The 26,480-nt window shown below is 48.9% G+C and overlaps 1 protein-coding gene across 5 annotated transcripts in view; it reads left to right on the top strand.

Annotated features, from left to right (window-relative positions):
- PGBD5 (piggyBac transposable element derived 5) overlaps nucleotides 1-26,480 on the top strand; it is a 105,427-nt gene that overhangs the window by 43,958 nt on the left and 34,989 nt on the right. For 3 of the 5 annotated variants that reach the window (XR_008677701.2, XM_055380181.2, XM_063707658.1), the window contains exon 2: nucleotides 24,980-25,425. Coding sequence is in view for 4 of the 5 variants with exons in the window: in XM_055380181.2 (XP_055236156.1) it covers nucleotides 24,980-25,425 (446 nt within the window). In the remaining variant the exon portion in view is untranslated. The remainder of the gene's footprint in view (nucleotides 1-24,979; nucleotides 25,426-26,480) is intronic. The other 2 variants (XM_019031720.4, XM_063707660.1) reach the window with 1 other exon arrangement.

The raw sequence follows: 26,480 nt of genomic DNA, 5'->3' as shown, positions 1-26,480 counted from the left end.
TAGCTAGTCACCCTATATCCAGTGGATCAGTGAGCCAGTTCCCTGAGATCGGGGTGGCCAGCATACAAAAGCCAGAGCTTCCCTTGCCCATCTTCAGTGTGGCCTGTTCAGTGCAGTTCAGGTGCTCACAGTTGGCCGCTACAGGCCTGGCACTCAACAGCTCTTCTCCTCACATGACTATGGAAAAGTCCCCATGAGTGGACATTCCTGAAATTCCATCATTAGGATGTCATTCCTTTACAAGACTCTTGTGTCCTATTAAAAATTAAAATACTTCAAAATGCCCAGGTAGAGGAACAAATCATTAGTGAGTACTTTCATCAACAACCACAGGCGATTCTGCAGCGAGACACTCAGGGCTGTCTCTGAGCATGTCCGCGCTCCATGGTTGCCTGCTGGGCTCCTGCTGGCCTAGGAACTGCAGTAGGAAGTAACCACGTGGGCTGACAGGGAAGAATTGGGCAGGACTAAAGCTTACAGTACTAACGTCCAACAGTAGTCCACAGTAGAAAGTTAAAACTTTGCATGAGAAAGATGTAAAGTCTTTGAGAATCCAGAGGAAGGAAGCAATTTTTTTTTAAAGCTGTGAATGACAAAAGTTTCATGAAAAGCGTTGCAGCTGAGCTAGATTTTGCAATCTCTGTGAGAGTGGGTGTAGGATGGGAGAGGGACAGGAGTGGGTACTGTAGCCCGAGGGCACAGCATGCAGTGATCCCAGCATGCTGGGGTGAAGGGAAGAAAGGAAATGAGGGGAGGGGCGGCTCACACTCTGTCCTGGATGCCCAGCTGCGGAGTTGCAAGGGAAGAGAACACAGACGGCGGCTCCGGGAACCCTGGGCGTGGAGGGTGGCTGGGACTTGGACTAGGCACAAAAGGGTCCCCTGCTCACGGAACAAGGAATTCAGCCAAGTTAGCAGTAAGGACACTGATAGGACAGAAGAAAGTAGTGGGTGGTTTTCTCATCCCACTGCTAAGTGCCTGGGCCAGCCAGGGAGTCTGCTCAGGCAGGGATGGGGTAAGCCTAGGCTGGCAGAGGATCCAGCCTCTGATCAGGGTTGGGGTGCACAACTGGTCCACTGCAGCGTGAGACATCCAGTGGCGGCCCCTGGCCAAGATGCTGAGACTGAGAACTGCAGCTCCATCATGGCAGGCCATCTGGGAAGGAGGCTGCTCCAGAGTGCAGGCAGCAGCAGCGTGTGCATGTTCCCCAGGGACACCCAGAGAGTAGGCTGGTCGCCTGGGATGCCAGTCTGTTGGTGCCAGGATTATACTATACCTGAGCGTGCTCACAACCTGGCAGCGGGACATGCTGAGAAAGGAAGTGCTCTGGGCTTGTAGACAGAACTCGGGTTCAGTGCTGGCTCTAACTTTATAGTCCAGGTAAATTTCGCAACCTTGTTTGGCTTTCAGTTTCCTTATCTATAACATGGGCAAAACAATAGGTATTTCAGAGGTTCACTGGGAGAAGGGCAGGAGTGTGTGTGACAGCGGGTTTATAAACTGTAAGCACTGTGCACGTGGATGGTGTTTGCCTCATTGTCACTCCTCTCTAGGGAGAACACGGCTGCAGAGGGCCACCCACTCCTGAGCTGGGCTCCCAGAGCCATCTGTGTCCACAGGGCCTAGCACTCTGACTCTTCCCTTTACCGTTTCTGGGTTGATTCCAGCCATTGCCATCTCTTGGGCCACTTCAGCTGCTCCTGTCTTTATTCCACTTAAGCTTTCTCTTGACTGTTGAGCCCTTTGGTGGACAGAGCCCTGCACAAGCTGTGATTGAGCCCGAGACACAGGGTCTTGAAAGCAGAGATGGATGCACCTGGTTCTTGAGTACAGGTGTGGGTGCTGACCTGCATAGCTTCCCTCTTCACCAGGTGTGCATTTGCTTACAGGGTTTTCTTTGGAAACCCTAAAGCCATAACCTGGGCTTGGCATGGATAGTACCTTGCATCTCCTTTCTCCTTCCTGCAGATGCACAGATTCTTGGCAGCAAGAGTGAGGGGCTGTTGGTTATGTCCACTTGGAGAGCTGGGAGGGGAAGGAGGTGCTGGTTCTGCCCAAGACGGTAGTGGTGGGTGTCAGTTTCCACCACAAGTGACCAGCCTTTAGGGTGAGCACCTGGAAGGAACCCTGCAGGGCCCCACTTAGGTATGCCCTGCCCAGAGGGCCCAGCACAGGGAGGCAGAGTGCCCTGTGGCTGCCGGTGACACTGGTCTGGCATCTGAATTAGTAACTCGCAGTAGGATTAATTTCTCTATGTAATTAAGTAAAGGAAAATGGCATGAAAGTGCTGCCTGTCTCTAACACACAGGGCTTTGTTTTCTATCCTGTGATTACAAGGGAAGTCCATTTGACCTAATTAACTTAGAAAGTATCTAGCAGACCCATTCATCTGGAGCTGGCCTCCTATCTGCCTTTGGACAGATGCGTCACAAACTCCTACCAGGTGTGTGACATTTGCTGCACTCTGGGTCTGCAAATGTAAATAGCACACGGCCCCTGCTCTGTGGAATTGCCTAGCCCTGTCCAGCTCTGCACAGTAGATAAACATGAAATCAGTAATTACAATCCAGTATGCTGAGGGTAGTAATGAAGAAATGAGGTGCAGGAGCCAGACTTCCTGGGTTCAAATCCCACCACTTGGGCAAGTCCCTGAATCTCTGGCTTCAGTTTTCTTCATCTGTAAAATGGGGATGATGATAAGATTTCAGAGGGGAGGATGCAGATTAAATGAGCCAACATGTGTCAGTGCCTAGAAAAGCACCTTGCACTGTAGAGGACATGGTTGGTAACTGTTGGCTCTGTTTATCAAATCAGAGAGGTGGATCGATCACTACGAGGGTGCAGAGGAAGGAGGAACTACCTCTGGGGTGCCAACAGGCTAGTTGAGCTGGGTATTGCAGTAGGAATGAGTGTGTGGAAGATGACCAGTTAACAATGCAAGAGCAAGGAGGCCTGAAGGGCATTGCATGCTGGTGAACATGAGTATTTTAGTACAGCTGAAACTGAAAAGGTGCAGAAAGTGGAGGTAGGCATTGAAAAGCCAATGGGGCATTTCAATGAGGGGTATGGTATGATGAGAATTGTGTTTTTGAAAGTTAATTCTAATAATGCTGGAAACAGAGTCTGATTAGCAGGCTACTACAGTCAGCCTGAGGAGATCCTGAGGGGACCTGGTGGAGAGCCGGCATCCTGGAATGGGCAGATGGGACTTGGAGAGAGTAATTTGAACGTGGAGCTTGTGGATGGGATGTGGAAGTGGAGGTGAGGAGCAGGGGTTGAAAGGAGGTCTCCAGGGTTGTGGCATGAATTACTAAGTGAATGGGGTGCTGGTCACAAAGCAGGAGAGCAGGTTGGGCAGGCAGCAGGTGGGTGAGGTTTGGCATGCTGGGTGCAGTCTTTCCTCCCCTAGAGTTGGACATCTAGGGATTGGCTCAGGACAGTGGCTGGACTGGAAGTAAGAATCGGAAGTCATGTGAGTGAGGCCATGGTTGGTTGTGAGGCATCAGATGGGTTCCCTTAGGCCCCCCCTAGTCCTTGGGGTGGCTTTGTTGAACAGAAAAACGTCCCCTCAAGGTGGCTGCAGCCCTGCAGGCTCGTGACTTGGCCATCAGCTCCTTTCACCTTGTACATACATCACCTTGGGACCTCAGGCAATAGCTGCTTTCTTTGGGTTGACTCATCAGTGTCTTTATGAAAGACAGTAATATCAACCCTATTCATAGGGTTATTGAGAAGACTGAAGGACTGAAGGCCTGTGAAAGGGTTTCTTATCTCATCCAGACATTATGGTCTTTGCCCATTTCAGGAAATGTTGGCCATGCTGAGATCTACGGGCTGCAAGGGAAGCTTCCATGCTCAGGGCTGTACTGCAGCTCAGAGAAGAGCTTTTACGGGGGCATTTGTCCTTTCAGGGTTTACAGAGAACAGGCAAGAAGTAGGCGGTGGTTCCAACAGAGGTGGAGAGAGAGATGGCACCTTCCTTCAGAGAACTACACACAATCAGGAGAAATCCCAGCTCCCATCTCCAAGCTATACTACTGATGTCATTTCTTCCCAGACCCTAAAGGCATGCTCAGGTGCTTGTAGGTGAGCATATATGAACTAGCAATGTGGCTCCAGGTAACTGGGAGATTTCTGAATACAGAGAGAAAAGGGATTGAGTTATGACCTTAGGGGATGGAAGATGGGAGGAGGCTATTTTATCTTTGTACTCAGCATTAACTTGACAGCAAATCCTGTTTATGAAGGAACCACCTGATGACCATTTCATTATAATCCCTGCAACGGCAGTGATGTGATTTCTTTGTGCTGTGTTAGATCCTGTGTCTACCGGAGAGGCCAGGGAAGGTGGGCATAGAAGCAGTCCAATACTAGGTCCCATGTGGTAGTTTAAAATCCTCATCACCACCAGGAGGAACGTGAACATTCCCAGAATAACTTCTGCTGCTCTTGATTCCAGAAGTAAAAGTATGTTTGGTATTTGTCTGCTAATGTGTGACATGCTCACTTGCTAAGCTTTCTGTACTTGGACTCAAAGGAGTAGCCAGAAAGGGATCTCAATGAGGAGTGCATGTTTTCTATTTTCAGTCTGTGTAAATATCACATTGCTCCTCCTCAGACTCAAATTCAAGCCAGAGGTGCATTCTTATTTGGCCTCACTGGTCTTTAAGAGCCTGATTACCATGTCTGCATTGGGAGGCACATGCCCAAAATGCTAGCATTGCATCAGACGGCATTCATAATGATGGCCAGTGTTTATCCCAAATGTATGAGCCGGATACTGCACTGTGCTTTATGCACAGTATTTCATTTTATTCTCACAATGACTCTTTGAGGTGGATACTCTAATCTTTGCCATTTTACAGATGGGGAAATTTAGGCTGTGTGGGATTATGTACCTTGACCAGGGCACCTGTTCGGTAGGTCAGATATGCCTGACTACAGAACTCGAGCTCTCTTCATGCAAAGTACTCTCGGGGACTCTGCAGGACCTGAGCTGCAGTTGCTCAGCATAGTGCTCAGCCGGGATCTGCAGCCAAGCGATTCATTCACAGGTACAGCTGTCTTAGTAAGGCCCTTCCAGCTCTGGGCAAGAGATCTTTTCACCCATGTGTTATTGGCATCTTCATCATCATCATCACAGCTTCTGCCTTTATGAAGGATTTATCGTGCGTTGACATCAGCATTTCACCTGGATGGCCATTGCTTCTTTGTGCCTATGACAGTCACTGCTCACCTCTCTGATTCTGCAAACCACAGTGGCACACAATGTTGGAATCAGGGTTAAGTCATCTGCAGGACATCTGTCCCTCTCTTCTGTTGGAGGTAAACCACCATTCCTTCTTATCTCAAGGTATTTGCTTCAAGGTAGTCAAACTCAGCACCTTACACTTATGCATTTAGGAGCTCATTCATCTAGGGGCTGTATGCACTTGGAGTTAGGAAGGGCCTTTTTCTGCACCCAGCCAGACTGACCTCTGCTCTGCACAAAGGCAGGAAGCTCTATGCCCAGAGAAGTGCTCTTTCTCTGTGAGTGGGCCCTTACTTGCTAGCTGACCGTAATTGTAGCTGCTGTTTATTAAGCACTTAGTCAGTGCCTGGCCCTGTGTTAAGCACTTTACAAATGCCATCCCAGGCCTCCTTCTGACAGTCTTGTGAGCAAAGGAGGATTATCCGTTTCTTACAGTAGGAATAGTAGCAATGAAGTTAGGACCTGCTTATTGCCTGGAGAAAGCAATTAGTTTTTTTTAAAGAGCCAGAAAGAACCTTAGACATCCTTAGTCCAACCCCTTTATTCTGTAGAGGAGAAATCTGAGTCACCTGCCTCAGCCCCAGGCCTCGGGCACAGCATTCAGGCTCTGACCCTGGAGTTGTGTGTTTGCAGTGATCCTTGGGATAGAATGAACATCCTGAACAATGGTGATAGGAGCAGACCATTCAGTGACAGTGACTGCCCTCGGGGCAGCTCTGCAGAGGGCAGGAACCATCCAACAAGAAGCCAGAGGCCAGGACCTCAGGCATCTCATGCAGGATACACAGCCAACAAAGGGCCGATTGACACCCAGGCTGTTGGTGCCAGAATCCACTCAGCTGCTCTAGCTGGTGTGGGAGGATCATTCTGAGGTGGTGTTGGATGATAATTCTACTTTCTGTAGAATTCTGGGCTTCCAAGTGTGGAACTCTGGAGCTTGGATACAGCAGGTCAGGCGAGCTCAGTCCAGGACGACAGGACTCCTCTGAGACAGGTGAAACAAGCTCCAGGTTTGATGGGAGGCAGGGAGCAGCCTCCTGCCAGCTTGGAGTCCTCTTCTTAGTGAAGTGTGCTAATAAATTACACAGCACATCAGCTCTCTCAAGTATTCTTGGAACTGTGCCTGCATAGAAAGGAAGGACTCCACGCATCCCAGCTTGGACACCCTGTGACACTCTGCCCACGCTCGGCTCTCTCTGTTGCTCCCTGTCAAACAAAGAGGCTGTGGGATGACCATGAAAATAACAACAGCAGCAACAGTAGGAATAGCTGCTGTTTCCCAAGCACGTGCTGATATGCGCTCACTCAATCCTTATAGCTCTGCAAGGTAGGCGGACTGAGGCATCTCACACAGGGCACACAACCAACAAAGGCCAGATTGACACCCCGGCTGTTGGTGCCAGAATCCACTCTCAGCTGCTCTAGCTGGTGTGGGAGGGTGGAAGGATTAAAAAAAAAAAAACAAAAAAAAAAAACAAAAAAACTGTAGAAGTGCTCCTGACAGCTGCCAACACTGGTACGTGTCTAGGGGAGGGAAGAAAAAAGCTCTCTTCTGTCTGCCAATGACCTCCTGGATATTTTCCTCTTTCCTTGTGAGGTTATTCCATGTATTAAAAAAAAAAAAAGTCAAATAGGAAGCTCGGATGAGCTTGTGTCTTTAAAAAGTCAAAATCTAACCTGACCATCTATTTATTTTGCATATAAGGAATTAGGAAGATGCTGAGTTATTTTCCTTTGTACATCTGAAGCATCCAATCCAACAGAAATTTCAGCTGCATTCTGGGTTTAGGACCAGCTCACAGCTAATTGGAAGATGAGAGTGCAGTGCAGGAGGGGGTGACTTCCTTGTGTGTCTGGCATTTAGCTGCTGTCCCCCCACCGTCCTCCACCAGCAGCTCATCTGTATAAACTCCCCTCTAATCAGGGACCTTGCTTGTGTTGTGCCAACAGCTGCTTTTCCTTCCCGGAGACTTGACAGGCCATACCCTGTGTTACAGAGAGAAGCATTTACAGCCAATGGAAAGGACAAACAAGTGTTTGACTACCATGTTAACATTTGAGGGATTCTTTTATTTTTTTCAGCCTGATTAGACATTCATCTCCTGATTAGAAATTCATCGTTAGAAATTAGAGATCTGTACTGCTTTCAATCTCCGCAAGTGTGGGTGCTTTTGCTTGTCTGCTCTCTTATTCCTCCTTGGAAACTTAGGTCAGGGAAGAGGGAAATTCCAAAGAAGAAAGGGCCTGGCATCCTTTGGAAACGTATGAAGAGATTTCACCCCCTGAGCGGGGCAGTGGGCTGCTTCCAGTTGAGGGCTATGGGCTCAAGGAGGGCCACGGCCTGGACCCCATGCCTGCTCTCTCCTCATGGGCTCTTGTGGCCTCCTATTTAAGGAATGAAAAGCTTATTTAAGGACTAAATGTTGTTTAAGGAGTATAAGTTGACGCTGAGGCAGATAAGGTGGAATACACAGAATATCAGCCGTGGGAGGGAGAGAAACTTCCTAATCCTGCTCTCTGGTTTTGCAAATGAAACTGGCCCTTTACCTGGAAAAAGGTTAGAAGATTGTTGGGACCTCTAGTGCTTGTTTCTTTAAAATAGCACCTGTTGTTCTTTTTCTACTCATAAAAGCCATATATTTCATGATATCAATTATTTCCAGAAATTGTATTGAGAAAAGCATAAAGAACAAACTGGAGATCACCTATAATCCTACCACAGGAAGGGGATCATGGCTGATGCTTAGCTTTAGATTCTTCCAGTCATTCTGATTTGCAAGACAAAGTTTTAAGTTTGGATCATACTATTCATATTGCTCTGTAATCTCTGTAAAGGTGTTCTCATGAAATTTTTTATTTTTCCTTTTTGAGATGGAGTCTTGCTCTGTTGCCCAGGCTGTAGTGCAGTGGTGTGAACTCCGCTCACTGCAACCTCTGCCACCCGAGTTCAAGCAGTTCTCCTGCCTCAGCCTCCTGAGTAGCTGGGATTACAGGTGCCTGCCACCATGCCCAGCTGATTTTTGTATTTTTAGTAGAGACAGGGTTTCACCGTGTTGGTCAGGCTGGTCTCAAACTCCTGACCTCATGATCCGCCCACCTCGGCCTCCCAAAGTGCTGGGATTACAGGCGTGAGCCACCCTGCCTGGCCAAAAGTTTTTTTATATTCTTAAATATTCCTCAAGAACATTCCTTTTAATGTAGAGAGAGTTCCATATCATGAATATTCCAGGCTTTTTTTCTATTCATTCTCAATTTGTGGGCATTTCATTTACTGCACTGTTTTGCTATTATAAAACTCACTTGTGGCCAGGTGTGGTGGCTCACACCTGTGAGGTTGAGGCAGGAAGATTGCTTGAGTCTGGGAGTTAGAGACCAGCCTGGGCAACATAGTGAGACACCATCTCTACGAAAAATTAAACTAAAAATTAGCCGGGTGTGGTGGTGTGCATCTGTAGTTCCGGCAACTAAGGAGACTGAGGTGGGAGAATTGCTAGAGCCCCGGAGTTTAAGGCTGTAGCGAGCTATGATTGAGCCACTGTATTCCAGCCGGAGTGACACAGCAAGACACTGAATCAAAAAAGAAAAAACCTCACATGTATCGCTGATTATTTTCTTCAGAATAACTTCAAAAAATATGAACATTTTACAAAGTCATATTTCACCTTAAAAATTTAGTACCTGTTTATATTTCCACAAACACAAAATATGTTTCTTGAGCTCTGAATAACACTGGGAGCTGGTCTTTTAAGCATGCTCAGATGTTTGGGGAGAAACAGTGTCTTCCTGGTTTGCCCTCCCCCACTGAGCATGGCAGCCCCATGGCCCTTGGCACCCTCGTCCCCCTCACCCATGGCAGTTATCGCTCAGCAGTCACAGGCCCCAGGCAGGGATTCAGAACCCTCATCAACAGCATGCGCAGGCAGCTACTGACTATTGGGGCCGACACAAGACCCAAAACCTATTTGCCATGTCTGGATCAGGCATTGACACCTATTCTGTAGTGATGTGCAAAGTCCTGCTGTGCTCGTTCCTGAAGAGGTGAGTGTGTGAGGTGCAGGTGACACGGGTTGCACCTGCACAGAGTGGTTTTGGAAACACCCTGAGTGATACTCCTGTGAGCACCTGAGCAAAAGCTGAAATGCACAAATTGTAACCCTACTCACTGGCATTGTCCATACCTAGCGGCCACTCTGTTCTCACCTTACCACTGGAGTGATTTAGGAAGCTGAAGCCTTTGATATTCATGAAGCCTTTATTAAAGTGAAAACTCCTTTGGGAAGGGACCTGAAGGCTTTATCCACTGGTGTTTCATTCTCCATCAAGATCTTCGCAGAGCTGCAGAGTTAGACTGGGAGGAGGCGATATATAGAGAGGGGGACGCACCACAGAGGAAGGCTGGGCCAGGGGAGGAGGTGGGAGGAAGAAGGCCACCTGCAGGGCCCTGAAACATCATTGCTCAGCACCTCAGTTGACCACAGCAAGGATCTCTGAAGGGACACACACATCATTTATTCTGATCATCTTCTGTCCAGGAAATGAGTCCATGGCACGACGAGGGTGAGTAGAGTAAATAACTTCCATCTCCATCACTGTTTCCCTCATGGAGTCTGTTAGCAGAGAACATCTCTAAGGAGGCTGTGAAATAATTAGGATTTATGTAGAAGTGGGGCAGCCTTTCCCACTGTATCCACATCAGTTGGAGGGTTTCCATTGGAGAGGAGTATTCTGTGTTCTTGGCATTTACGTCGGGGTGCTCTCTAGGAGCAAGCTCTTTATCACATCAGAGAGCATTTGTGGGATGATGGCGGGGGGACGTTTATCTTGCATGTTGCTAGGTATGGTTTATAGTATTCTGTGTCTAATAGCTTTCACTTTTGATGTTTCACTCTAGATTGTTTGTCTTTTTGTATGAAGATCAAGAACGGTTGTGTTATGCTTTGCAACTGACCTGTCTAAGGTGGGAATCCCCTTTAACAGGAAGAGAATACAGAAAAATTCAGCCGCAACGAAACTGCTCTGTAAACAGGCTCACAGTGCACTCTAACTTGGGTGATTTGATTTGCTGGAAAGTGAAAGCTGAGCTGCAGAGCACCTTGCTTCTTCGATCATAAACGCCTTCAGCTTGTTCTTTTCTGGGCTGATGACATTAGAAATGCATTTGCTTTGTGTGTCATGGACGGTTCTCTCGGGGCATCGCCTAGAAGACCTGCTTGCTATCACTTGCACCGTATTGGAACGCTTAGATGATACGGGCCACTGAGTGTTGGTTGGGTAGGGCTTCCTGTCCACGGGAACCTTTTATATTCCCATCCCCTCCTCTTCCATTCCCAACTAGCCTCCTCATCCTCTGGGCTCAGGTAGCTTGCCCACAGGTTTTATTAGCACTTAAGGTACTGCACTGAGGTGGCGAGCTTCCGCAGTAGGGCAGCATCATGCGGGAAGGAATCATGATTCAAACCCAGGCTCTGTCACTTGGTGGATGATGTTGAGTGATTTGTGCAAGCTCTGTGCCTGTTTCCTCACATGTAGAATTTCTCTTGGAAATATGTTATCCTGCATAAATCCCCAGTGGTGTGGCAGCTCCAAATTAAGGTCAGTGTTCCCTTCACTTACCGGACACCTCAAAATTAGTACCTTGTAGAATTAAAGAATACACCTTGGAGGCTGCCTTCCAGAAGGAATAATCTGACTCTTGTCCAAGTTGAACAAGTTTACTGGGAACAAAACAACTGCCTCTGGATTTATGCTCATCTGCTCTTTTAAGCAGTGAAATGCTCGTGTCCAGGAGCCAAGTGGCAGTAACCTTTGTGTCTTCAATTCTTCCAAGAATAGGTGTTTCTTAATAGCCCTGATTGAATTAGAACTCAAGTCCCAGCTGGTTGCCTTCTACTGGCCAGAAACTGGCTCCTGGAACTGGCTCGATGGCCTGGCCCGACTATCTCAAGAAAGCTGCCCCTCCTGCCCAGCAACTGGGTCTCATCCAAGGGCACCTTGTCCCATTGCTGTGTTCCTTTTTATGAGAACCCCATCCTGAAACTGCATAATTGCAAGCTTAGAAAAAAAATAGAATTGCCATAAGATGGGGCAAAATTAGAATAGCTTTTGTGTTTGAAAGTTAAAACTCATTTTAAGTATGCACAGACAATTGTCTGAGCTTCTTCTCTTGCAAACAGAAGTCTTGGGGAGCTGAGGTGAGTTTAGACAAATAACAATCAGTCTTCCTTTTGAAGTGAGCAGGGACCAGACTGTGCCTCTGGAGAGGGTCTATGAGTGCCCCAGTCCTGTCCAGACTCAGAAGAGAAAAGAAGGCCCTGAGGGCACACCAGGAAATGTGATTCAGCCAACCATGTTTTGAGTGCCTACTCTTGTCTGTGCCTGAGGGCTTTCGTTCCATCTAATACATGGGACCAGATCACAGACGGGCAGCTTCGAGAGGTGAACACCAAAGGGGCTCTTGGCTTTCCGTGCCATTTCCATAGAGTTCCCCTTCAGTTCTTAGCCACGTGCGTTGAGGCTGTGAGGGCATTGGAACAGCACAGTCTCCCAGTAAGACCACAGTGTGGTGGTCGAGGGCAGAGACTCCAGAGCTGGACCATCTGGGCTATTTCTAGTTCTACCACTTACTAGTTCTGTGACCTCGTTAGAGGCTAAGAGTTAAGGCACATCCCTTAACCTCTCTGACTCAGTTTCCTCTTTGGATAAATGGGTGTTAAGAATAGTGCAGATCTCATAGATTTGTCATCAAAGAATAAGTGAATGAAGTTATGTGCAAAGCAGACAGAACACAAGCCTGCACATAAACACGTATAGCCATATGCATGTTGGTTCTGCAAAATAAATACACATGATTTGCTTCTATTTATTGATAAATAAATAGGATGTTTCCCTTGGCAACACTTCTGGAGCTGGGCTCTGGAAGCGTGACCTTGAGAAAGGGGAGGGGACAGTGGGACCTGAAGGGCAGAGTCCCCACGGCTCACGAACCGCAGCGCTGACCTTTCCCTTGTTTCCATGGGGAATGTGAAGAGGATGGTGCCAACAGCCTGGAGGCCACGATGGGACCAGCAGTGTCAGGGCAAGGCAGGTAGCGCCCTGCCCCGTCTTGACTGCAGTGGCTGGAGGGGAACGCAGAGCATCTTTCCTGCTCCCCTGCAGCTCCATCCCCGTCCTTTCCCTCTGGTCTCCTTTTCCGTGTTACGTTCTGCATCTGCAGAGGCTCCCGTCTCTGTCATCAACCTAACTCTCCTTGTGAGATGAGGAAGCTGAGCCCTGTGCCCTTGTCACTTATTTGCCCCTGGGCGGACAGTGGCTGGGGTGCATTATTTCTCTCCTTTCCATCATCGTGGTATCTGTGTCTCCATCCTAGCTACCCTTTTCCTTATCTCTTCCTTTTCTCTCCTTCTTTCTCTCTCTCATCCTGGTGTGGGTGGGTATGCAGGGAATTCTAGGGATATAATTAGTAGCCAGGGAGAAAGCAACTCCAGCCTGCCTTCATTTTTTCTTGGACCAGTTGTGCCGAGATAGGACCAGCACTGTCTGTCCATGGGATGCCATGAGTACCCCAGGGTTGTGGAAAGGGATCAGGATCCTGCCCATGGACCCTTCCTACTGCCTCTGACCCCAGATATATTGTGACACACTCTCTCCCTGTCCCCAGCACACACACAGACACTCGGAGTAAGCACAGAGGGCCTGATGGGGGAAGAGATGGAGCCAGGTGTGTGGGGTCAATCAGAGCAGGGCTGCGCACCTTTGGCAGGTGACTGGCATGGCTGTTAAAGCAGGTAATGGATTGCACCAGTGATTCCAGCCCTGTGCAGTGTGTTTCTCAGGGTGATGCACCTGCCAGGCAGAGCAAGCTGCCCGGGATGGGGAGGGGAGCCTGTGACCTGGCCCATGCCCCTAGTCATGGAGGGGTGAGCAGAGGGCAAGCAGTCCCCCTGACCCGTGAGCCTGTCTTATAGGTGTGGCTCCACCTGGATTTCGTTGATGTCTTCATCATTGTCCTAATGTATAACCTTGACATTGCTTCCAAGGAGCTGCTTCTTAAGCGGGATTCCTGTCCTGGGGTGGAAGTCTTCAGGTCTCTCCTCCACATCCACGGTCTGGGTTCACCTTGTGATGTGACACATACATTTTCATTTGGGTTGGAAAGAGCCAGGCCCTTTGGGGCCTTGCAGTCTTCTGGCTTCACCTGAGACTCTCATTCTGTCTGGCCTGTGGCCAAGGCCTTCCAGAGGTCAAGACAGGGCTTGTGCCACTTCCTTTTTGTTCATTTGCTTCTTTGGGCTCCCAATATTTTTTCAGTGCTAAGATAGGGATAAAAAAATGGTAGCACATTTTTATGTCCAACCAATTCTGTGTATCCCTGAGACTGTGTGTTGAACCTCACTTGTGTATAAGAACAAAGGCCTACATTCCAAGATCTTGGGGATCAAGAGGCCTGGGCCCAGCGCACACCCTACCTCTGCATGTGCATGCTCACTCACATACACACACACGTTTCCCCGGCCTCACCAGGGCAGGACCTGCCTGTACTTCAGGCTGCCAGAAGGGGCTCCTCACCCTAGACCTGGCCCAGGCATTACGGACCCTGTCCCTGTGTCTTTTTCTTCTCTCCCTCAGCATTTTCTAGCAAGCACCTTCATGCCTTTGACTTTCTCTGTGTGCTGCAGGGATGCTGCTGACTACGCTCAAGCCCTGAAGAGTCATCATCCCCCTGCGTCATTTCATTTCCCCACTCATTCACTCACTCCGCAAGAAGTGCCCCAGGGGCCAGACACTGTTCTAAGCCCTGAAGATGCAGCCAGGAACAGGACAGACAGTGTGGACCTTACACACACTTTTTCTTTTAACCCCTCCCTAGGGATTCACCATAAATGACAGAATCCCAATCCCTGCTGACTTCCTCTAAAAATTTCATGTTTGCACTTTAGCAGTCAGACTCCTTGGTCCTGCCCTTCCGGGCCCCACACTGTTCCCGGTTGCTTTTGGGGGAGGGGCCACTTGGCCTCAGCAACACACATTTCTAAGAATTTATTTTAGGCATGGAAAAAATCCCAAGTCCATGTATATTTCAGTGGTCAGCTTTCAGCTTTTATCCATCTCCCCAAGCCTTCTCTCTCCTCCACCTTATTCCTCCTCCGCAGCCTCCTCCTCACCACCACCATCTGTGTGGTCAGAACTTGAGCACATCCGTGGAAAATCAGAAGCAACCACAGAGCTAAAAAGACCCAGCCTTCCAGGGAGTATTCATTCCTGCCTATGTGGGGTGTGGTGTGGCATGGGGAAGAGAACCCCCAGCTCCTTGGTGTCCAGCTTGCAGGACCTTGAGCTCCTTGGTGTGCCAGCTTGCGTGACCTTGAGCACGTTCTCTTCCCCGAGCCTCTGCATTCACCTGCAGAGCGGGAGTCTGGTAGCCCTGTGCTTGGCTGTTGCGAGAATGAAATTGGACGCGAGAATGCTCTTTGTAGTGGTTGATATGATGAAGAGCCTCCACGGAGTATGCCGGAGTGTTTTTTTCTGTCAAGGACATTGTTGGAGTATAATTCTTGAAGCCTAGATGACAGAGCACCCTTTTTAAATTTTATTATTATGTTTTAAGAGACAGGGTCTCTGTCACCCAGGCTGGAGTGCAGTGACGCAGTCATGGTTCACTGTAGCCTCAGCCTCCTGGGCTTGAGCAGTCCTCCCGCCTCAGCCTCCTGGGCTTGAGCAGTCCTCCCACCTCAGCCTCTCGAGTAGCTGGGACTACAGGCGTGTGCCACCACACCAGACTTTTTGTGTGTGTGTAGAGATGGGGTATCACTATCTTGTCCAGGCTGGCCTCAAACTCCTGGGCTTAAGCAACCCTCCTGCCTCGGACTCTCAAAGTGCTGGGATTACAGGCAAGAGCCACTGTGCCCGGCCAGCATCCTTTTTATCACTCAGATTGCTCCCTACATGGCTGGTGACGTGGTCCCTTCCTCCATTGCCTTTCATGGAGGAAGGACTAGGGTGGTCCCTGGAGGGCAGGAGGACGTGTCCCATGGTACATGGTTTGGCACGTTGGGGGCATCGGTGGCCTCAGCTGGGGCCCAGTGAACAAGAGGAGGCAGGCCTGCGGAAGGAGCCTGAAGAAACAGCGGCCCGAGTAGAAGGAAAACTGAAATGGACCCAATTTGATTGCGACTGAAGAGCTACAGAGGGTGTAGCTGGAGCAATAAGTGGGGAGGGAGAAAGCTGAGAAGTCATGGAAGAAATTAGCAAGTTACCTGGGTGGTCCCTCCCATCTCAGTGGGTCGCTGTGTATGAAATGGGGCCTCTCCTCACCCCCACCTTCCTCCTCATCAGGTCCCACGGAAGTGGGAAAAACACTTCTGCCGTCCTTTTGGTACCCAAGCAGAGGCTTTAAAAATATGAACTCGTGAGAAGTAGACACAGTGCCTAAATGAAATATAAACTGTGGTGGCTACGGCGGCTGTTTCGTAACAGCCATCTGTACGTCGGCTCCCAGGAAGGGGGACAGAAGCCTGTGATGAGGGATTAGCAATGCTGTCGTGGGTGTGATCAGATACCATTTATGGGGCATTACTAGAAATCAGGCACCATGCAAGCCACCTCATCCCACTTAATCCTCACACTAGCTCTGTGAATTCCACACCATGGCTGTCTTCACTTTACCAACAAGGAGACCAAGGCTGAAAGAGGTACACAGTAACTTGGCCAAGGTCACACATCTCATGAATCCAGGAGTTGGAGCCTGGTCCAGGACCTCAGCTTTGCTGGACAGCAACTAGTTCAGAATAATAATGTGAGGCTTTTGCATAATAATTTACATTCCTCAAGGTACTTATGATTGTCTTATAATTAGTCTCAGAAGGTAAATAAGGCTGGGTAGATAGGCAAGTTACCAGTGAAAAAACTGAAACCTAGAGACACTGCAGCTTCTCAGAAGTCAGATAGATAGTGGAAAAAAAACACGAACAGGATCCAGCCCCACCACCCCCCAGCCCCATCTGCAGGTTAATCCATCTCTCATCCCTACAGACAGCACTATGTTTTAGTTTTGTACTAAGGATGAGTGAAATCTATGGTTTGGGTAGCAAAGTATTAATATCTTGCTGGATGAGCTTGGTCAAGAGGAGAGCAGATGAGCTTTCTAATGAGCAGCCTGGACTGAAGAGAACCATAGCACACATAGGCATGGCAGGACTCACAAATTGCCACGGATTAGCCCTGTCCCCTCCTGGCCTTTTAGTTTCTTGCTGGTAAGGGAATCAAATCACAATGGGTCTTTCTGTTTGCAGGAGTTCATTCATTTGACTGACATTTGACATTACAGGATTCGCCCTGCTGTCATCCCTGTGCTAGGCACAATGTTTGCAACCCTTCCTGTGTTGTTATCTTGCTGTTTACATTGAGTCCCAGATCTGGCTGAAGGGGTAAAAATCCTTTGTTCCATCTGTGTAAACATACATGACCTGATCTCTGCCCACTGACAACATCCAAAGAGTCATTCATCCACATGACATAGAATGTCAAATGCTGCTACTCCACATAGAGGTGGGACCCCCATGGGAGGAGGTACATGTGACGGGGATTTTGACTGGAGGGCCCTCGAGCCGAGCATGTGGCAGTGTAGTGCTCACCTTGGAGAAGACTCAGCCAGCCTTTATTTTCCGCTGCTCCATGGTTCACTTCGTGCCCTCAGAGATGGTCAAGCCCACCTCTGCCTAGCAGAGCACTCCCGAGAGATGTTTTTAAGTAGGTCATCTGCAGGTGGAAGGCACTTGAGTTGGCCATCACACAGAAATGAAATCTCACGTGTCGTGTTGAGAGTGGCTCTTTCATGTGTACGGGTGCCTTGTATGATAAATGGTTTTGAAGGTTAGCTGCCTTTAAATCGTTGGTACATTGGGCTTTGGGGGCATTGTCACCCCTTTTCTGTCCACCAGCCCTTTGTCATGTGACCTCTAGTCAAGGTTATGGATTTAATATCTATATTAGCCAATTGATTAGCTTTTTTTTTTTTTTGAGATGGAGTCTCTTTCTGTCGCCCAGGCTGGAGTACAGTGGCATGATCTCAGCTCACTGCAACTTCTGCCTCCCGAGTTCAAGCAATTCTCCAGCCTCAGCCTCCTGAGTAGCTGGGACTACAGGTACACACCACCGCGTCCGGCTAATTTTGTATTTTTATTGCAGGCAGGGTTTCACCATGTTGGCCAGGCTGGTCTCGAACTCCTGACCTCAGGTGATCCGTCCACCTTGGCCTCCCAACGTGCTGGGATTACAGGTGTGAGCCACTGCACCTGGCCAGCTTTTATTTAAACCTTTAGGGACTATGTGCAAATATTCTGTGGTTCATATTTCCTGTGAACAACTTCAGCTCAGATGCTGATTCTAAAGCTATTTTCTTTTTATTGCTAACTTCTTTGCCAGCCACTGTGTTGCGTTAGCATGAGGAATACCTTCCAAGTGCACAGACACACACGTGCACATGCACGCAGAGTGTATCTTCTCTATTCCTAACAAGAAAGCCCTGCTGCTTGATACATTTATGCGACTGAAGCTATACTTGGGGTTTTCTGGCATTTTCTGCATGTTTTCTAAGGGCTGTACGGAATGGTTAGCAGCTTCAGATGTCCTTGCTTGGAAGATACCATTTAGGAGGTTAACACTAATCTGAACATAATTTTGAAATATTGGTAGGCAGGTAGGTCAGACCTATGCAGAAAGGGGAAGCCTTCACACTCCTCACAGCCATCCAGTGAATTAGGTGGAAGTTATTTCACCTGGCTACCCAGATTGAAGGGTGCCAAACCCAGTGGTGCCCAGAAGTGAGCCAGGACTCAATCCCACGGGCACCTACCCCCGTGGGAATACCCCGATAGAGCTGAGAATCAAGTTTGTTCACTTTGGTCACTTAGTTGTGAACAAAGAGACTGAACAAGGGAAAAAGTCTTTGAAGCACTCGTGACTGAGTGACTGAATTCTACAGTTGAGACTTGGACCCCAGGTGTTTACTAACTAGACAATAGGCTTGTCCTTCATCTCAGCCACATGGGGGAAGGAAAAAGGGATGCGAGAGAAATGGTGATTATTTTAGCTGAAGATAAGGACCAGCTGCAGCTGGCATTGAGAAAACAATGAGGTTGGCTGTTTCCTACATTGCCCTTTTATGGAGTGTAACTTTGTGTCTCAAATGATAGGAATATTTTTGTGGTGTTGCAGGACATTCTGGTTATATTTTTGTACCTGTTTGATTTAGCCTGGAGATAAATGATTCCATCCTCTTAAACCCTTCATTTAAAATATTAATTGATTCTATCTGTATCACAAAACGGCTGACAGTTTGCACCAAAAAATATCAGCATATGCAAAATGCCCTTTTCACTGACCCCTGCAAAACCAGTGCTTGAGGCTCTAAAAGGCTGTAGTTTAGAAGGCACATAAAGCCACTTTTTTTTTTTTTTTGAGATGGAGTCTCGCTCTGTCACCCAGGCTGGAGTGCAGTGGTGCAATCTTGGCTCACTGCAACTTCCGCCTCCCAGGTTCAAGCACCTCTCCTCCCTTGGCCTTCCGAGTAGCTGGGACTACAGGCGCCCGCCACCACACCCAGCTAATTTTTGTATTTTTAGTAGAGACGAGATTTCACCATATTGGCCAGGCTGGTCTCGAACTCCTGATCTCAGGTGATCTGCCTGCCTCGGCCTCCTAAAATACTGGGATTACAGGCATGAGCCACCATGCCTGGCCAAAGCCATCCTTTTCTCCCCGATGGGGCAAGGGTGGGGATTAGTCCCACCTGTGGGGCGCTCAGCTGGCCTCCAGATCTGAATGAAGGCAGAGAGCAGGAGCGGCCCCCAGGACCTGCATCGCTAAGGCCCAGAGCTGCCTTCTTGCCAGTGTGCGAGGTCATGTGATCTTCTTACCCGCTGTGGGGTGGTGGTTCCCACTTGATCAATAAAGAAACTGAGATGCAGAGAGGTTGTGTGTCCTGAATTCTCAGGCCATCTCTCACCTGGGACTCAGTAGGCCCACCCCCACTTGATTTCCTAGATGGCGTGGGCATCCTCAGGGATGTGACCGAGAGGTGTGCCCACTGTGCTTTCACTACTCGTCCCACCCACCCACTCAGGCCTCCCCGTATGCACAGGTGTCCCTGGCTGACCTAACCTTGTCACGAGGCATTAGCATGGGGACTGTTGCCATAGAGACCCAATGCTTCCCACTGAACACAGAAAAGATGCTCCTCCCCTTGGGTGGGCCAAGGCCTCTCCCCTCCCCTTTGTCATCCAACGGTCAACAGGTTTAAGAGGTAAACATGCTGTATACGAGGCTCCAAGGACACAGAACACACCAACCCTGACCTCTGCTTTCACACTTTAGCTGGGGTCGGGAGACGGGCCACACAAGCAGACCAAAAACGAGCATGAGTGGCTGATGGGACAGCTGTGAACTGTGCTAAACCCAAGGAGAGGCACCGAGTCAGGGCTGAGATGAAGAAGCTGGCCTGGGGGTCAGGAGGTTCCCCCAGAAGGTGATGCTTCATGAAGCTGGAGCCCCAAGAGGGCTTCCTTCCAGGAGGATCAGGCCTTGAGGCGGGAAAGAGCTTGCCACGGTCCAGGTCTAACACAGGCTTCCCCGGCAAGCCTCCACAACTGTCTGTCATCCAGGCCAGAGGCAGCAACAGCTGTGGATGGAGGCAACGCCTCGGCCGCCCTATAATCCATTCCTCATGCCCTGCACACCCGTGGGGAAACTCAGTGCAGAGCATGGAGGTGAAGGAGCTGGTAGAGGAAGCTAAATCCCAGCCAGGTCTCACCTGATTTGGGGAACAGCCATCAGATCCTCCCCCAACCTCTCGTGCAGCAGACTGAGCCTGCTGAAGTTGCAAGAGCATGGTCACGTGGTGCTCACAGCCCTTCACTGGCTTCCCGTGCCCTTGGGCAAGTCTGAGCCCTGTGACAGCGACCAGACCCTCACGCCCCACTGATGCCTCCAGCCCCACCCACTCCCCTTCCTGCTCAGTTGCACTAAATTCAAGGCATTCTGTCTGGCCACAGGACCTTTGCGTGAGATGCTCTCACTGCTGGAAATACCCCGCAACTCCCCACTGGGGCTGATGGCTTTTTACCAGTCATCCTTTTAAGCCCATCTCAGACAGGGCCTCCAGGAAGCCTTCAGGATCCTGCCTCCCCTGAGGCCTGGGTTTGGGGCCCTTCTTGTGGGCACAGCTCTCCTCCGAGCCTGGGTCCCAGCTCCTGCTGCCTGCTCATCTTACTCCCAGTCAGCTCCTGGGGAGGGAATATCAAGTCTTACTCCTTTTGACTTTCAGGATCAAATGTCCATTGAATGAGTGGTTTCCATAATTGATCTTGCGTTACAATCCCCTTTATAAATGGAACATCTCCTTTTCTAGTCACTGCTGAGAAGAGGGAATCTGTTTCCTCTCTTGGGAACAGGGAGAGAGGGGATCCCTTTGTGGGATTGGGCATTACCAAGCCACTATACATGCTGCCCTGGGTCTGAGGGAGTGGGGAACCCAGGTAGGTGGTGTGATGGGGGCCTTGACATGAATGGCCTGGTGCGGTGGGGGAAGGAAAGGACATGGCAGTATGAGTTTTGTCTGGCAATGCACCATCAGCATGCACAACCCTTCATCCTAGCCCAGACACCGAGGCACACCCAAGCAGCACCTCCTCTTCCTCCTCTAGGTCTCCTCCACCTCCTCCTTCCCAAGTCCATTCTGCCTTTGCTTTTTTATTTTTTTTAAACCCACATAGGTTCTCCCTTCCGCTTCAGAGTTACTGTAGATACGCATTTTCATCCTGCGTTATCCCCCGCAACACATGAGCACTGTGGAGGTGGAGGGAAGTTTTGTGTTTGGAAGAGGGAGGAGGTGATGGGAAGACCATCCCGTGACTTCAGTCGTATGTAGGTACCATGTGTAGGAGAGCCACGTAAAAGGGACAGAAGGGCTGCTGCTAATAACCACAGCAGGTGCACTCAGGCTGGCCTGGGAGGAAGGCCTCCCCAACTGTGAGTCACTTAGAGTGGATGCCCTTGGGCTGCATCCTTCCGATTTGAGGTCCCATTTCCTCAATTGCCGAATGGGATGATGCCTCACGTAGATGTTGTGAGGATTACATGGGTAATATCTGGGAAGCTCTCATAAATGGATCCGAGTCTTATCTTGGCTGGGGGTGCTGCCCATGCCAGGGCCATATTGTTCAATGGTCCTGTGATTAAGTTGTTGATAAGGACTAACTGTATTAGTCCATTCTCATGCTGCTATGAAGAAATACCTGAGGGTGGATAATCTATAAAGAAAAGAGGTTTCGTTAACTCACAGTTCGCATGGTTGTGAAGACCTCAGGAAACTTACAATCACGGCAGAAGGGGAAGAAAGGCACCTTCTTCACAGAGCAGCAGGAAGGAGAAGTGCAAGCAGGGGAAATGCCAGACCATTATAAAACCATCAGATCTTGTGAGATTCACTCACTATCACGAGAACAGCATGGGGGACCCGCTTCCATGATACAGTCACCTCCCATGGAGGTCCCTCCCCAACACGTGGGGATTACAATTCAAGATGAGATTTGGGTGGGGACACAGAGCCAGACCATATCACTGACTCCTGAATAGCATTTCTTTCCTTCCTTCCCTCCCTCCCTCCCTCCACAGGTCACAATGATTCACCTGTGCCAGGACTTCTCAAATCCCAGTAATCCCAGCAACTCAAAGAGGCCTTAGAAAATGCTTGTAAATCAAAACCAAACAGTTAAGAGAGAGCTGGCTGCTTCCCAGTTCCTTCATGAAGCAGCTGGCCCAGGCCAGGGGTTGTATGTGAATTCATTTTGAAATGGCCTGGGGGGCAAAATTACTTTAAACATAACTTTAAGCAGAGAAAATTCCATTCTGCTTCGTCAGCGTGATGTAGCAATTAAAGTGCTGGTTTTCCTCCTCTTTGAGCACTATCGTTGAATAATTGACGGCTGCACCCACCGGAGGCTGCAAGGCTGTGCTGAAATAAAATGATTTTCATTAGGAGTAGGTGTGGAGCTTCAGGCTACACCTGCGGAATCGGCCCTCATTCATCCTGGCCTCATCATCATGCCAGCCAGGGCCTCTTCCTCCAAGACCTGTTTGGTGCCCAAAAAATGGTTGGTGAAAGTGATGTATGTGGTGCCACTTTACCCTCCAGGCCACTGTTGCTTCTGTAAAATGCAGATAGTTAGAGTCTTCCTTGGAAAGCCCTCGGCCTGGCCGTCAATGAATTTCTGTTGATGATATCTTGGTAAAAGTTACGAAGCCTCAGGAACCTCCTTTAGGGCCAGGCACCAGGTGAGGTGCATTATTCACATGATCTCATTTATTTCACGCTGCATGACAACCTTTCAAAGTAGGTATTCCTGTGTCCATTTTTACAAGAAAACTAGAGCTAGGAGGGATTAAGAAATTCCTCTAAAACTGTGCAGTTAGCTAGAAGTAAATTTGGGGTGTCAGAGCCCCATCCATCACTCTGATTCTAAAACTTGGGCTGTCTCATGCACATTATCTCTCTTAATTTTTCTGCAGAAACTTGTTTTTCAGAAACTGTCTAAATCAGTAATAAAGCAAGGTTGGAGAGAGTGATGATTAAAATCTGAAGAATGAGAACAACTTTTGTTAGCAATCGATATACAGGCCAGGCGCGGTGGCTCACACCTGTAATCCCAGCACTTTGGGAGGCCAAGGCGGGCCAATCTCTTGAGGTCAGAAGTTCGAGACCAGCCTGGGCAGAGATAGGCAAAACCCCGTCTTTACTAAAAATACAAAAATTAGCCAGGTGTGGTGGCGGGCATCTGTAATCCCAGCTACTCAGGAGGCTGAGGCAGGAGAATTGCTTGAACCTGGGAGGTGGAGGTTTCAGTGAGCTGAGATTGCACCAGTGCACTCTAGCCTGGGTGACAGAGACTCCATCTCAAAAAAAAAAAAGAGAAGAAAAGAAAAATCAATATACAGATGCAATAGAAGCAAATTTTGTCTCTTACAAATCTCTACATATAGTTAGTGTATCTTAGGTTACTACATAGAATTGTAAGCCATAGCTCTTTAAAAATATATGTGTGTACACACACAGAGTCATGCTTCACTTAATGACAGGGATACATTCTGAGAAATGCATCATTAGGTAATTTTGTTGTGCAGACATCATGCAGTATACTTATGCAAACCTGCATGGCACAGCCTCCTACACACCTAGGCTATACGGCATAGCCTATCGCTCCTAGACTACAAACCTGTGCAGCATGTGACTGTACTGAATACAGTACAATAGGCAAGTGTAGCGTAATGGTAAGTATTTGTGCGTCCAAACATATCTAAACATAGAAAAGGTACAGGAAAAATAGTGTTATAATTATATGGGACCACCATCCTATGTGCAGTTCATTGTTGACTGAAACATCCTGGGTGTGTGTGTGTGTGTGTGTGTGTGTGTGTGTGTGTGTATTCAAAGGGCTGCATTAGTCAAAAATTGTGAGGTTTTATCCTATATGTGAAATTATATGAATAAGCCCCTTCAGATGTAGTCCCTAGTCACCATAAAGTGACTACATAGGGAACGTTTAATGAAAATTGCTTTTTCCTAGGTGGGATTTTTCAGGCCCCAAGTGATGAAAGCGTTTTACTTACAAAACCGCCTCAACTTACCAGAAAATGAAAGCCAGAAGGCTGTAGCCATGCCCCTGTGTTAGAAACACCACGTGTCTTTGCATCTCCTCCCTCCCCTTATGTGTCTTTTTCTCTTCAGATCAGTATTTACCGAATGTGCCAGATTTGTAAGAATTTGCATTCTACCCCCCATTCCCAGGGAAAGCGTGGGGTCTGCAGGGGAGGGAGGAGCCCTGCGTGATGGCGTGGCGGGAGACAGGAGGGGCTGTGCACTGCTGTCTGGCGGGGAGTGTTGGAGTGCCTTTTGTTTTTAAATGTATATACATATATATATAAACATTTATACATCGATGTATTTGTAATACCTGTATTTATTTTTAAATGTATGTATGTGTATATATGTGTGTGCGCCTGTGTATATATGTATGTATGTGTGTGTATGTATGTGTATATATGTATGTGTATATATATGTATGTATATGCGTGCTTTCTTCCTTGTACGGAGAAGTACCCCAGGCCGGCAGACAGTGCTTTTAATTTATATGTATAAATATGCATATTTTAATTTTAAAACTTACATGTTGATGTATACATTTATATGATATATATATATTTAAACGTATACATTTATGTGTGTGTGTACATCTCTAGTTAAGACTCGGCTTGTGCCCCGAGTGTGTGAAACTCCCTAGACTGACACCCTGTGCCACACGGGTCCTGGAGATCAGGGATTCCACGTGACTGTGCCCCCTGAGGGCTGTCCTCCGGTCTGGTGTGGAGATGCAGGCTGCAGCTTGCACTCCGGGTGTCAGGGCTGTTTGTTCCTGTGGTGTCTGGGAGGAGCTGCGCTCCCACACACACAGCAGGAGAGCTGGCTGTTTTGGAGCAAAGGGGCGTACAAAAGCTATGGGAGCCGGCACTGTCAGGTGGTTGCAGCAGCTTCTGGAAGGTTGGAGGGGAAGGCGGTAGCATTGGAGGCAGCGGGGGCACTCGGCCAGGGACCCAGGGATTGGAAATGCAGCCGTTCTCGTGTTGAGTCAGGGTGTGGCGGCCGTCCTAAGGAACACTCCACCTGTCTTTGGGTTTCAGGTCCCACCCGAAAGATGCCCCCCAGCGCCAGTGCCGTGGACTTCTTCCAGCTCTTTGTCCCAGACAACGTCCTCAAGAACATGGTGGTGCAGACAAACATGTACGCCAAGAAGTTCCAGGAGCGGTTTGGGAGCGACGGAGCCTGGGTGGAGGTGACGCTGACGGAGATGAAGGCGTTCCTGGGCTACATGATCTCCACCAGCATCTCCCACTGCGAGTCCGTCCTCAGCATCTGGAGCGGAGGCTTCTACAGCAACCGCAGCCTCGCCCTCGTCATGAGCCAGGCCCGCTTCGAGAAGATCCTCAAGTACTTCCACGTCGTGGCCTTCCGCTCCAGCCAGACCACGCACGGGCTCTACAAGGTCCAGCCCTTCCTCGACTCCCTGCAGAACAGCTTCGACTCTGCCTTCAGGCCTTCCCAAACGCAGGTGAGGCCCGCGCAGGAGGTAAGAGCTTGTCCAGGTGTCCTCGCTCTCTCGGCCTAGCCTTGTCTGTTGGCAGGGCTTTGGGGTGTCCTTCCTGCCCTGCCTGCCCTCTGAGTTCACTTCAAGGTCACCTCTGCTATTCTTCCATTCCATTAATCCACATAATCCAAATGAGATCGGAGGGGAGTAATAATAATAGCTCCAGCCCTCAGACAAGTCAGAATTCAGTCTTTTGCTCTGAGAGGCAATCTTCCGCCTCTTGTCTCCCTTTCCTTCCTTATCTTTAATTATACTTTCCAAATGGTGTTTTGCTCAGGCGAATATTAATTTTATTGTCATATTCTCTGAGTGTGGCCTCACCTGTTGGAGATGAAAGGAGGCTAGAAGCCTCCTGGGTGGCAGAGGGAGTGAGCCTGGAATTAGGACCATTCTTCAGATCATCGGGGGTTACTTATGCCCACACAGAGCAGAGCCAGAGCCGTTGGATGAGGGTTTGGCAGAGCTCCAGGCATCACTGATCTGATTCCCTAATACCTTTCCCAACCAATTCCAGAAGAAAAGGTTCTGCCTACTCTCAGCTCCCGAGCCCCTTCCTGCCTTCCACTGGTATCCACTTGCACCTGGGACAATGGCACCTGGCCCTGGGGAGATAGAACCCCAGAGTCTTCCTCAAAATTTGCCCGGCTGGTCTAGCAAACTGATAAGATGGCTAATTTCTAGAGATGTCTCTAACCCAAACCAGGAAGTTCTTGGTCCACGTGAGCCCCATTCCCTTTGACTTGGTCTGTGTGGCAACAGTTCAGTTCAATTTTATGTATATATTTAAAGACCCATTGCACATCTCTCTGTCCTGTGCTGCTTCTAAGGCTCTTCTAAATAAACCTCCAATTCTTGTTGACATTCTCTTGTAGGTCCTCTCTCTAACTCTCTATAGCGTGCCTTCCCCACACACAGCTGAAAATCACAGGGTTTTTGTGGGGAAGGCAGTGCCCTATTTCATGTCTGTGGGAGCCTTCCATTCTCTCTGGATCGTTCTCCCCACTGTCTGGTGAACATGTCAGGCTTGTTATGATTTC

This window comes from Gorilla gorilla, chromosome 1 (assembly GCF_029281585.2).
Source record: "Gorilla gorilla gorilla isolate KB3781 chromosome 1, NHGRI_mGorGor1-v2.1_pri, whole genome shotgun sequence".
Lineage (NCBI taxonomy): Eukaryota > Metazoa > Chordata > Mammalia > Primates > Hominidae > Gorilla > Gorilla gorilla.
Note: the sequence above shows the minus strand (reverse complement) of the source record. Positions and strands in the feature narration are given on the sequence as shown.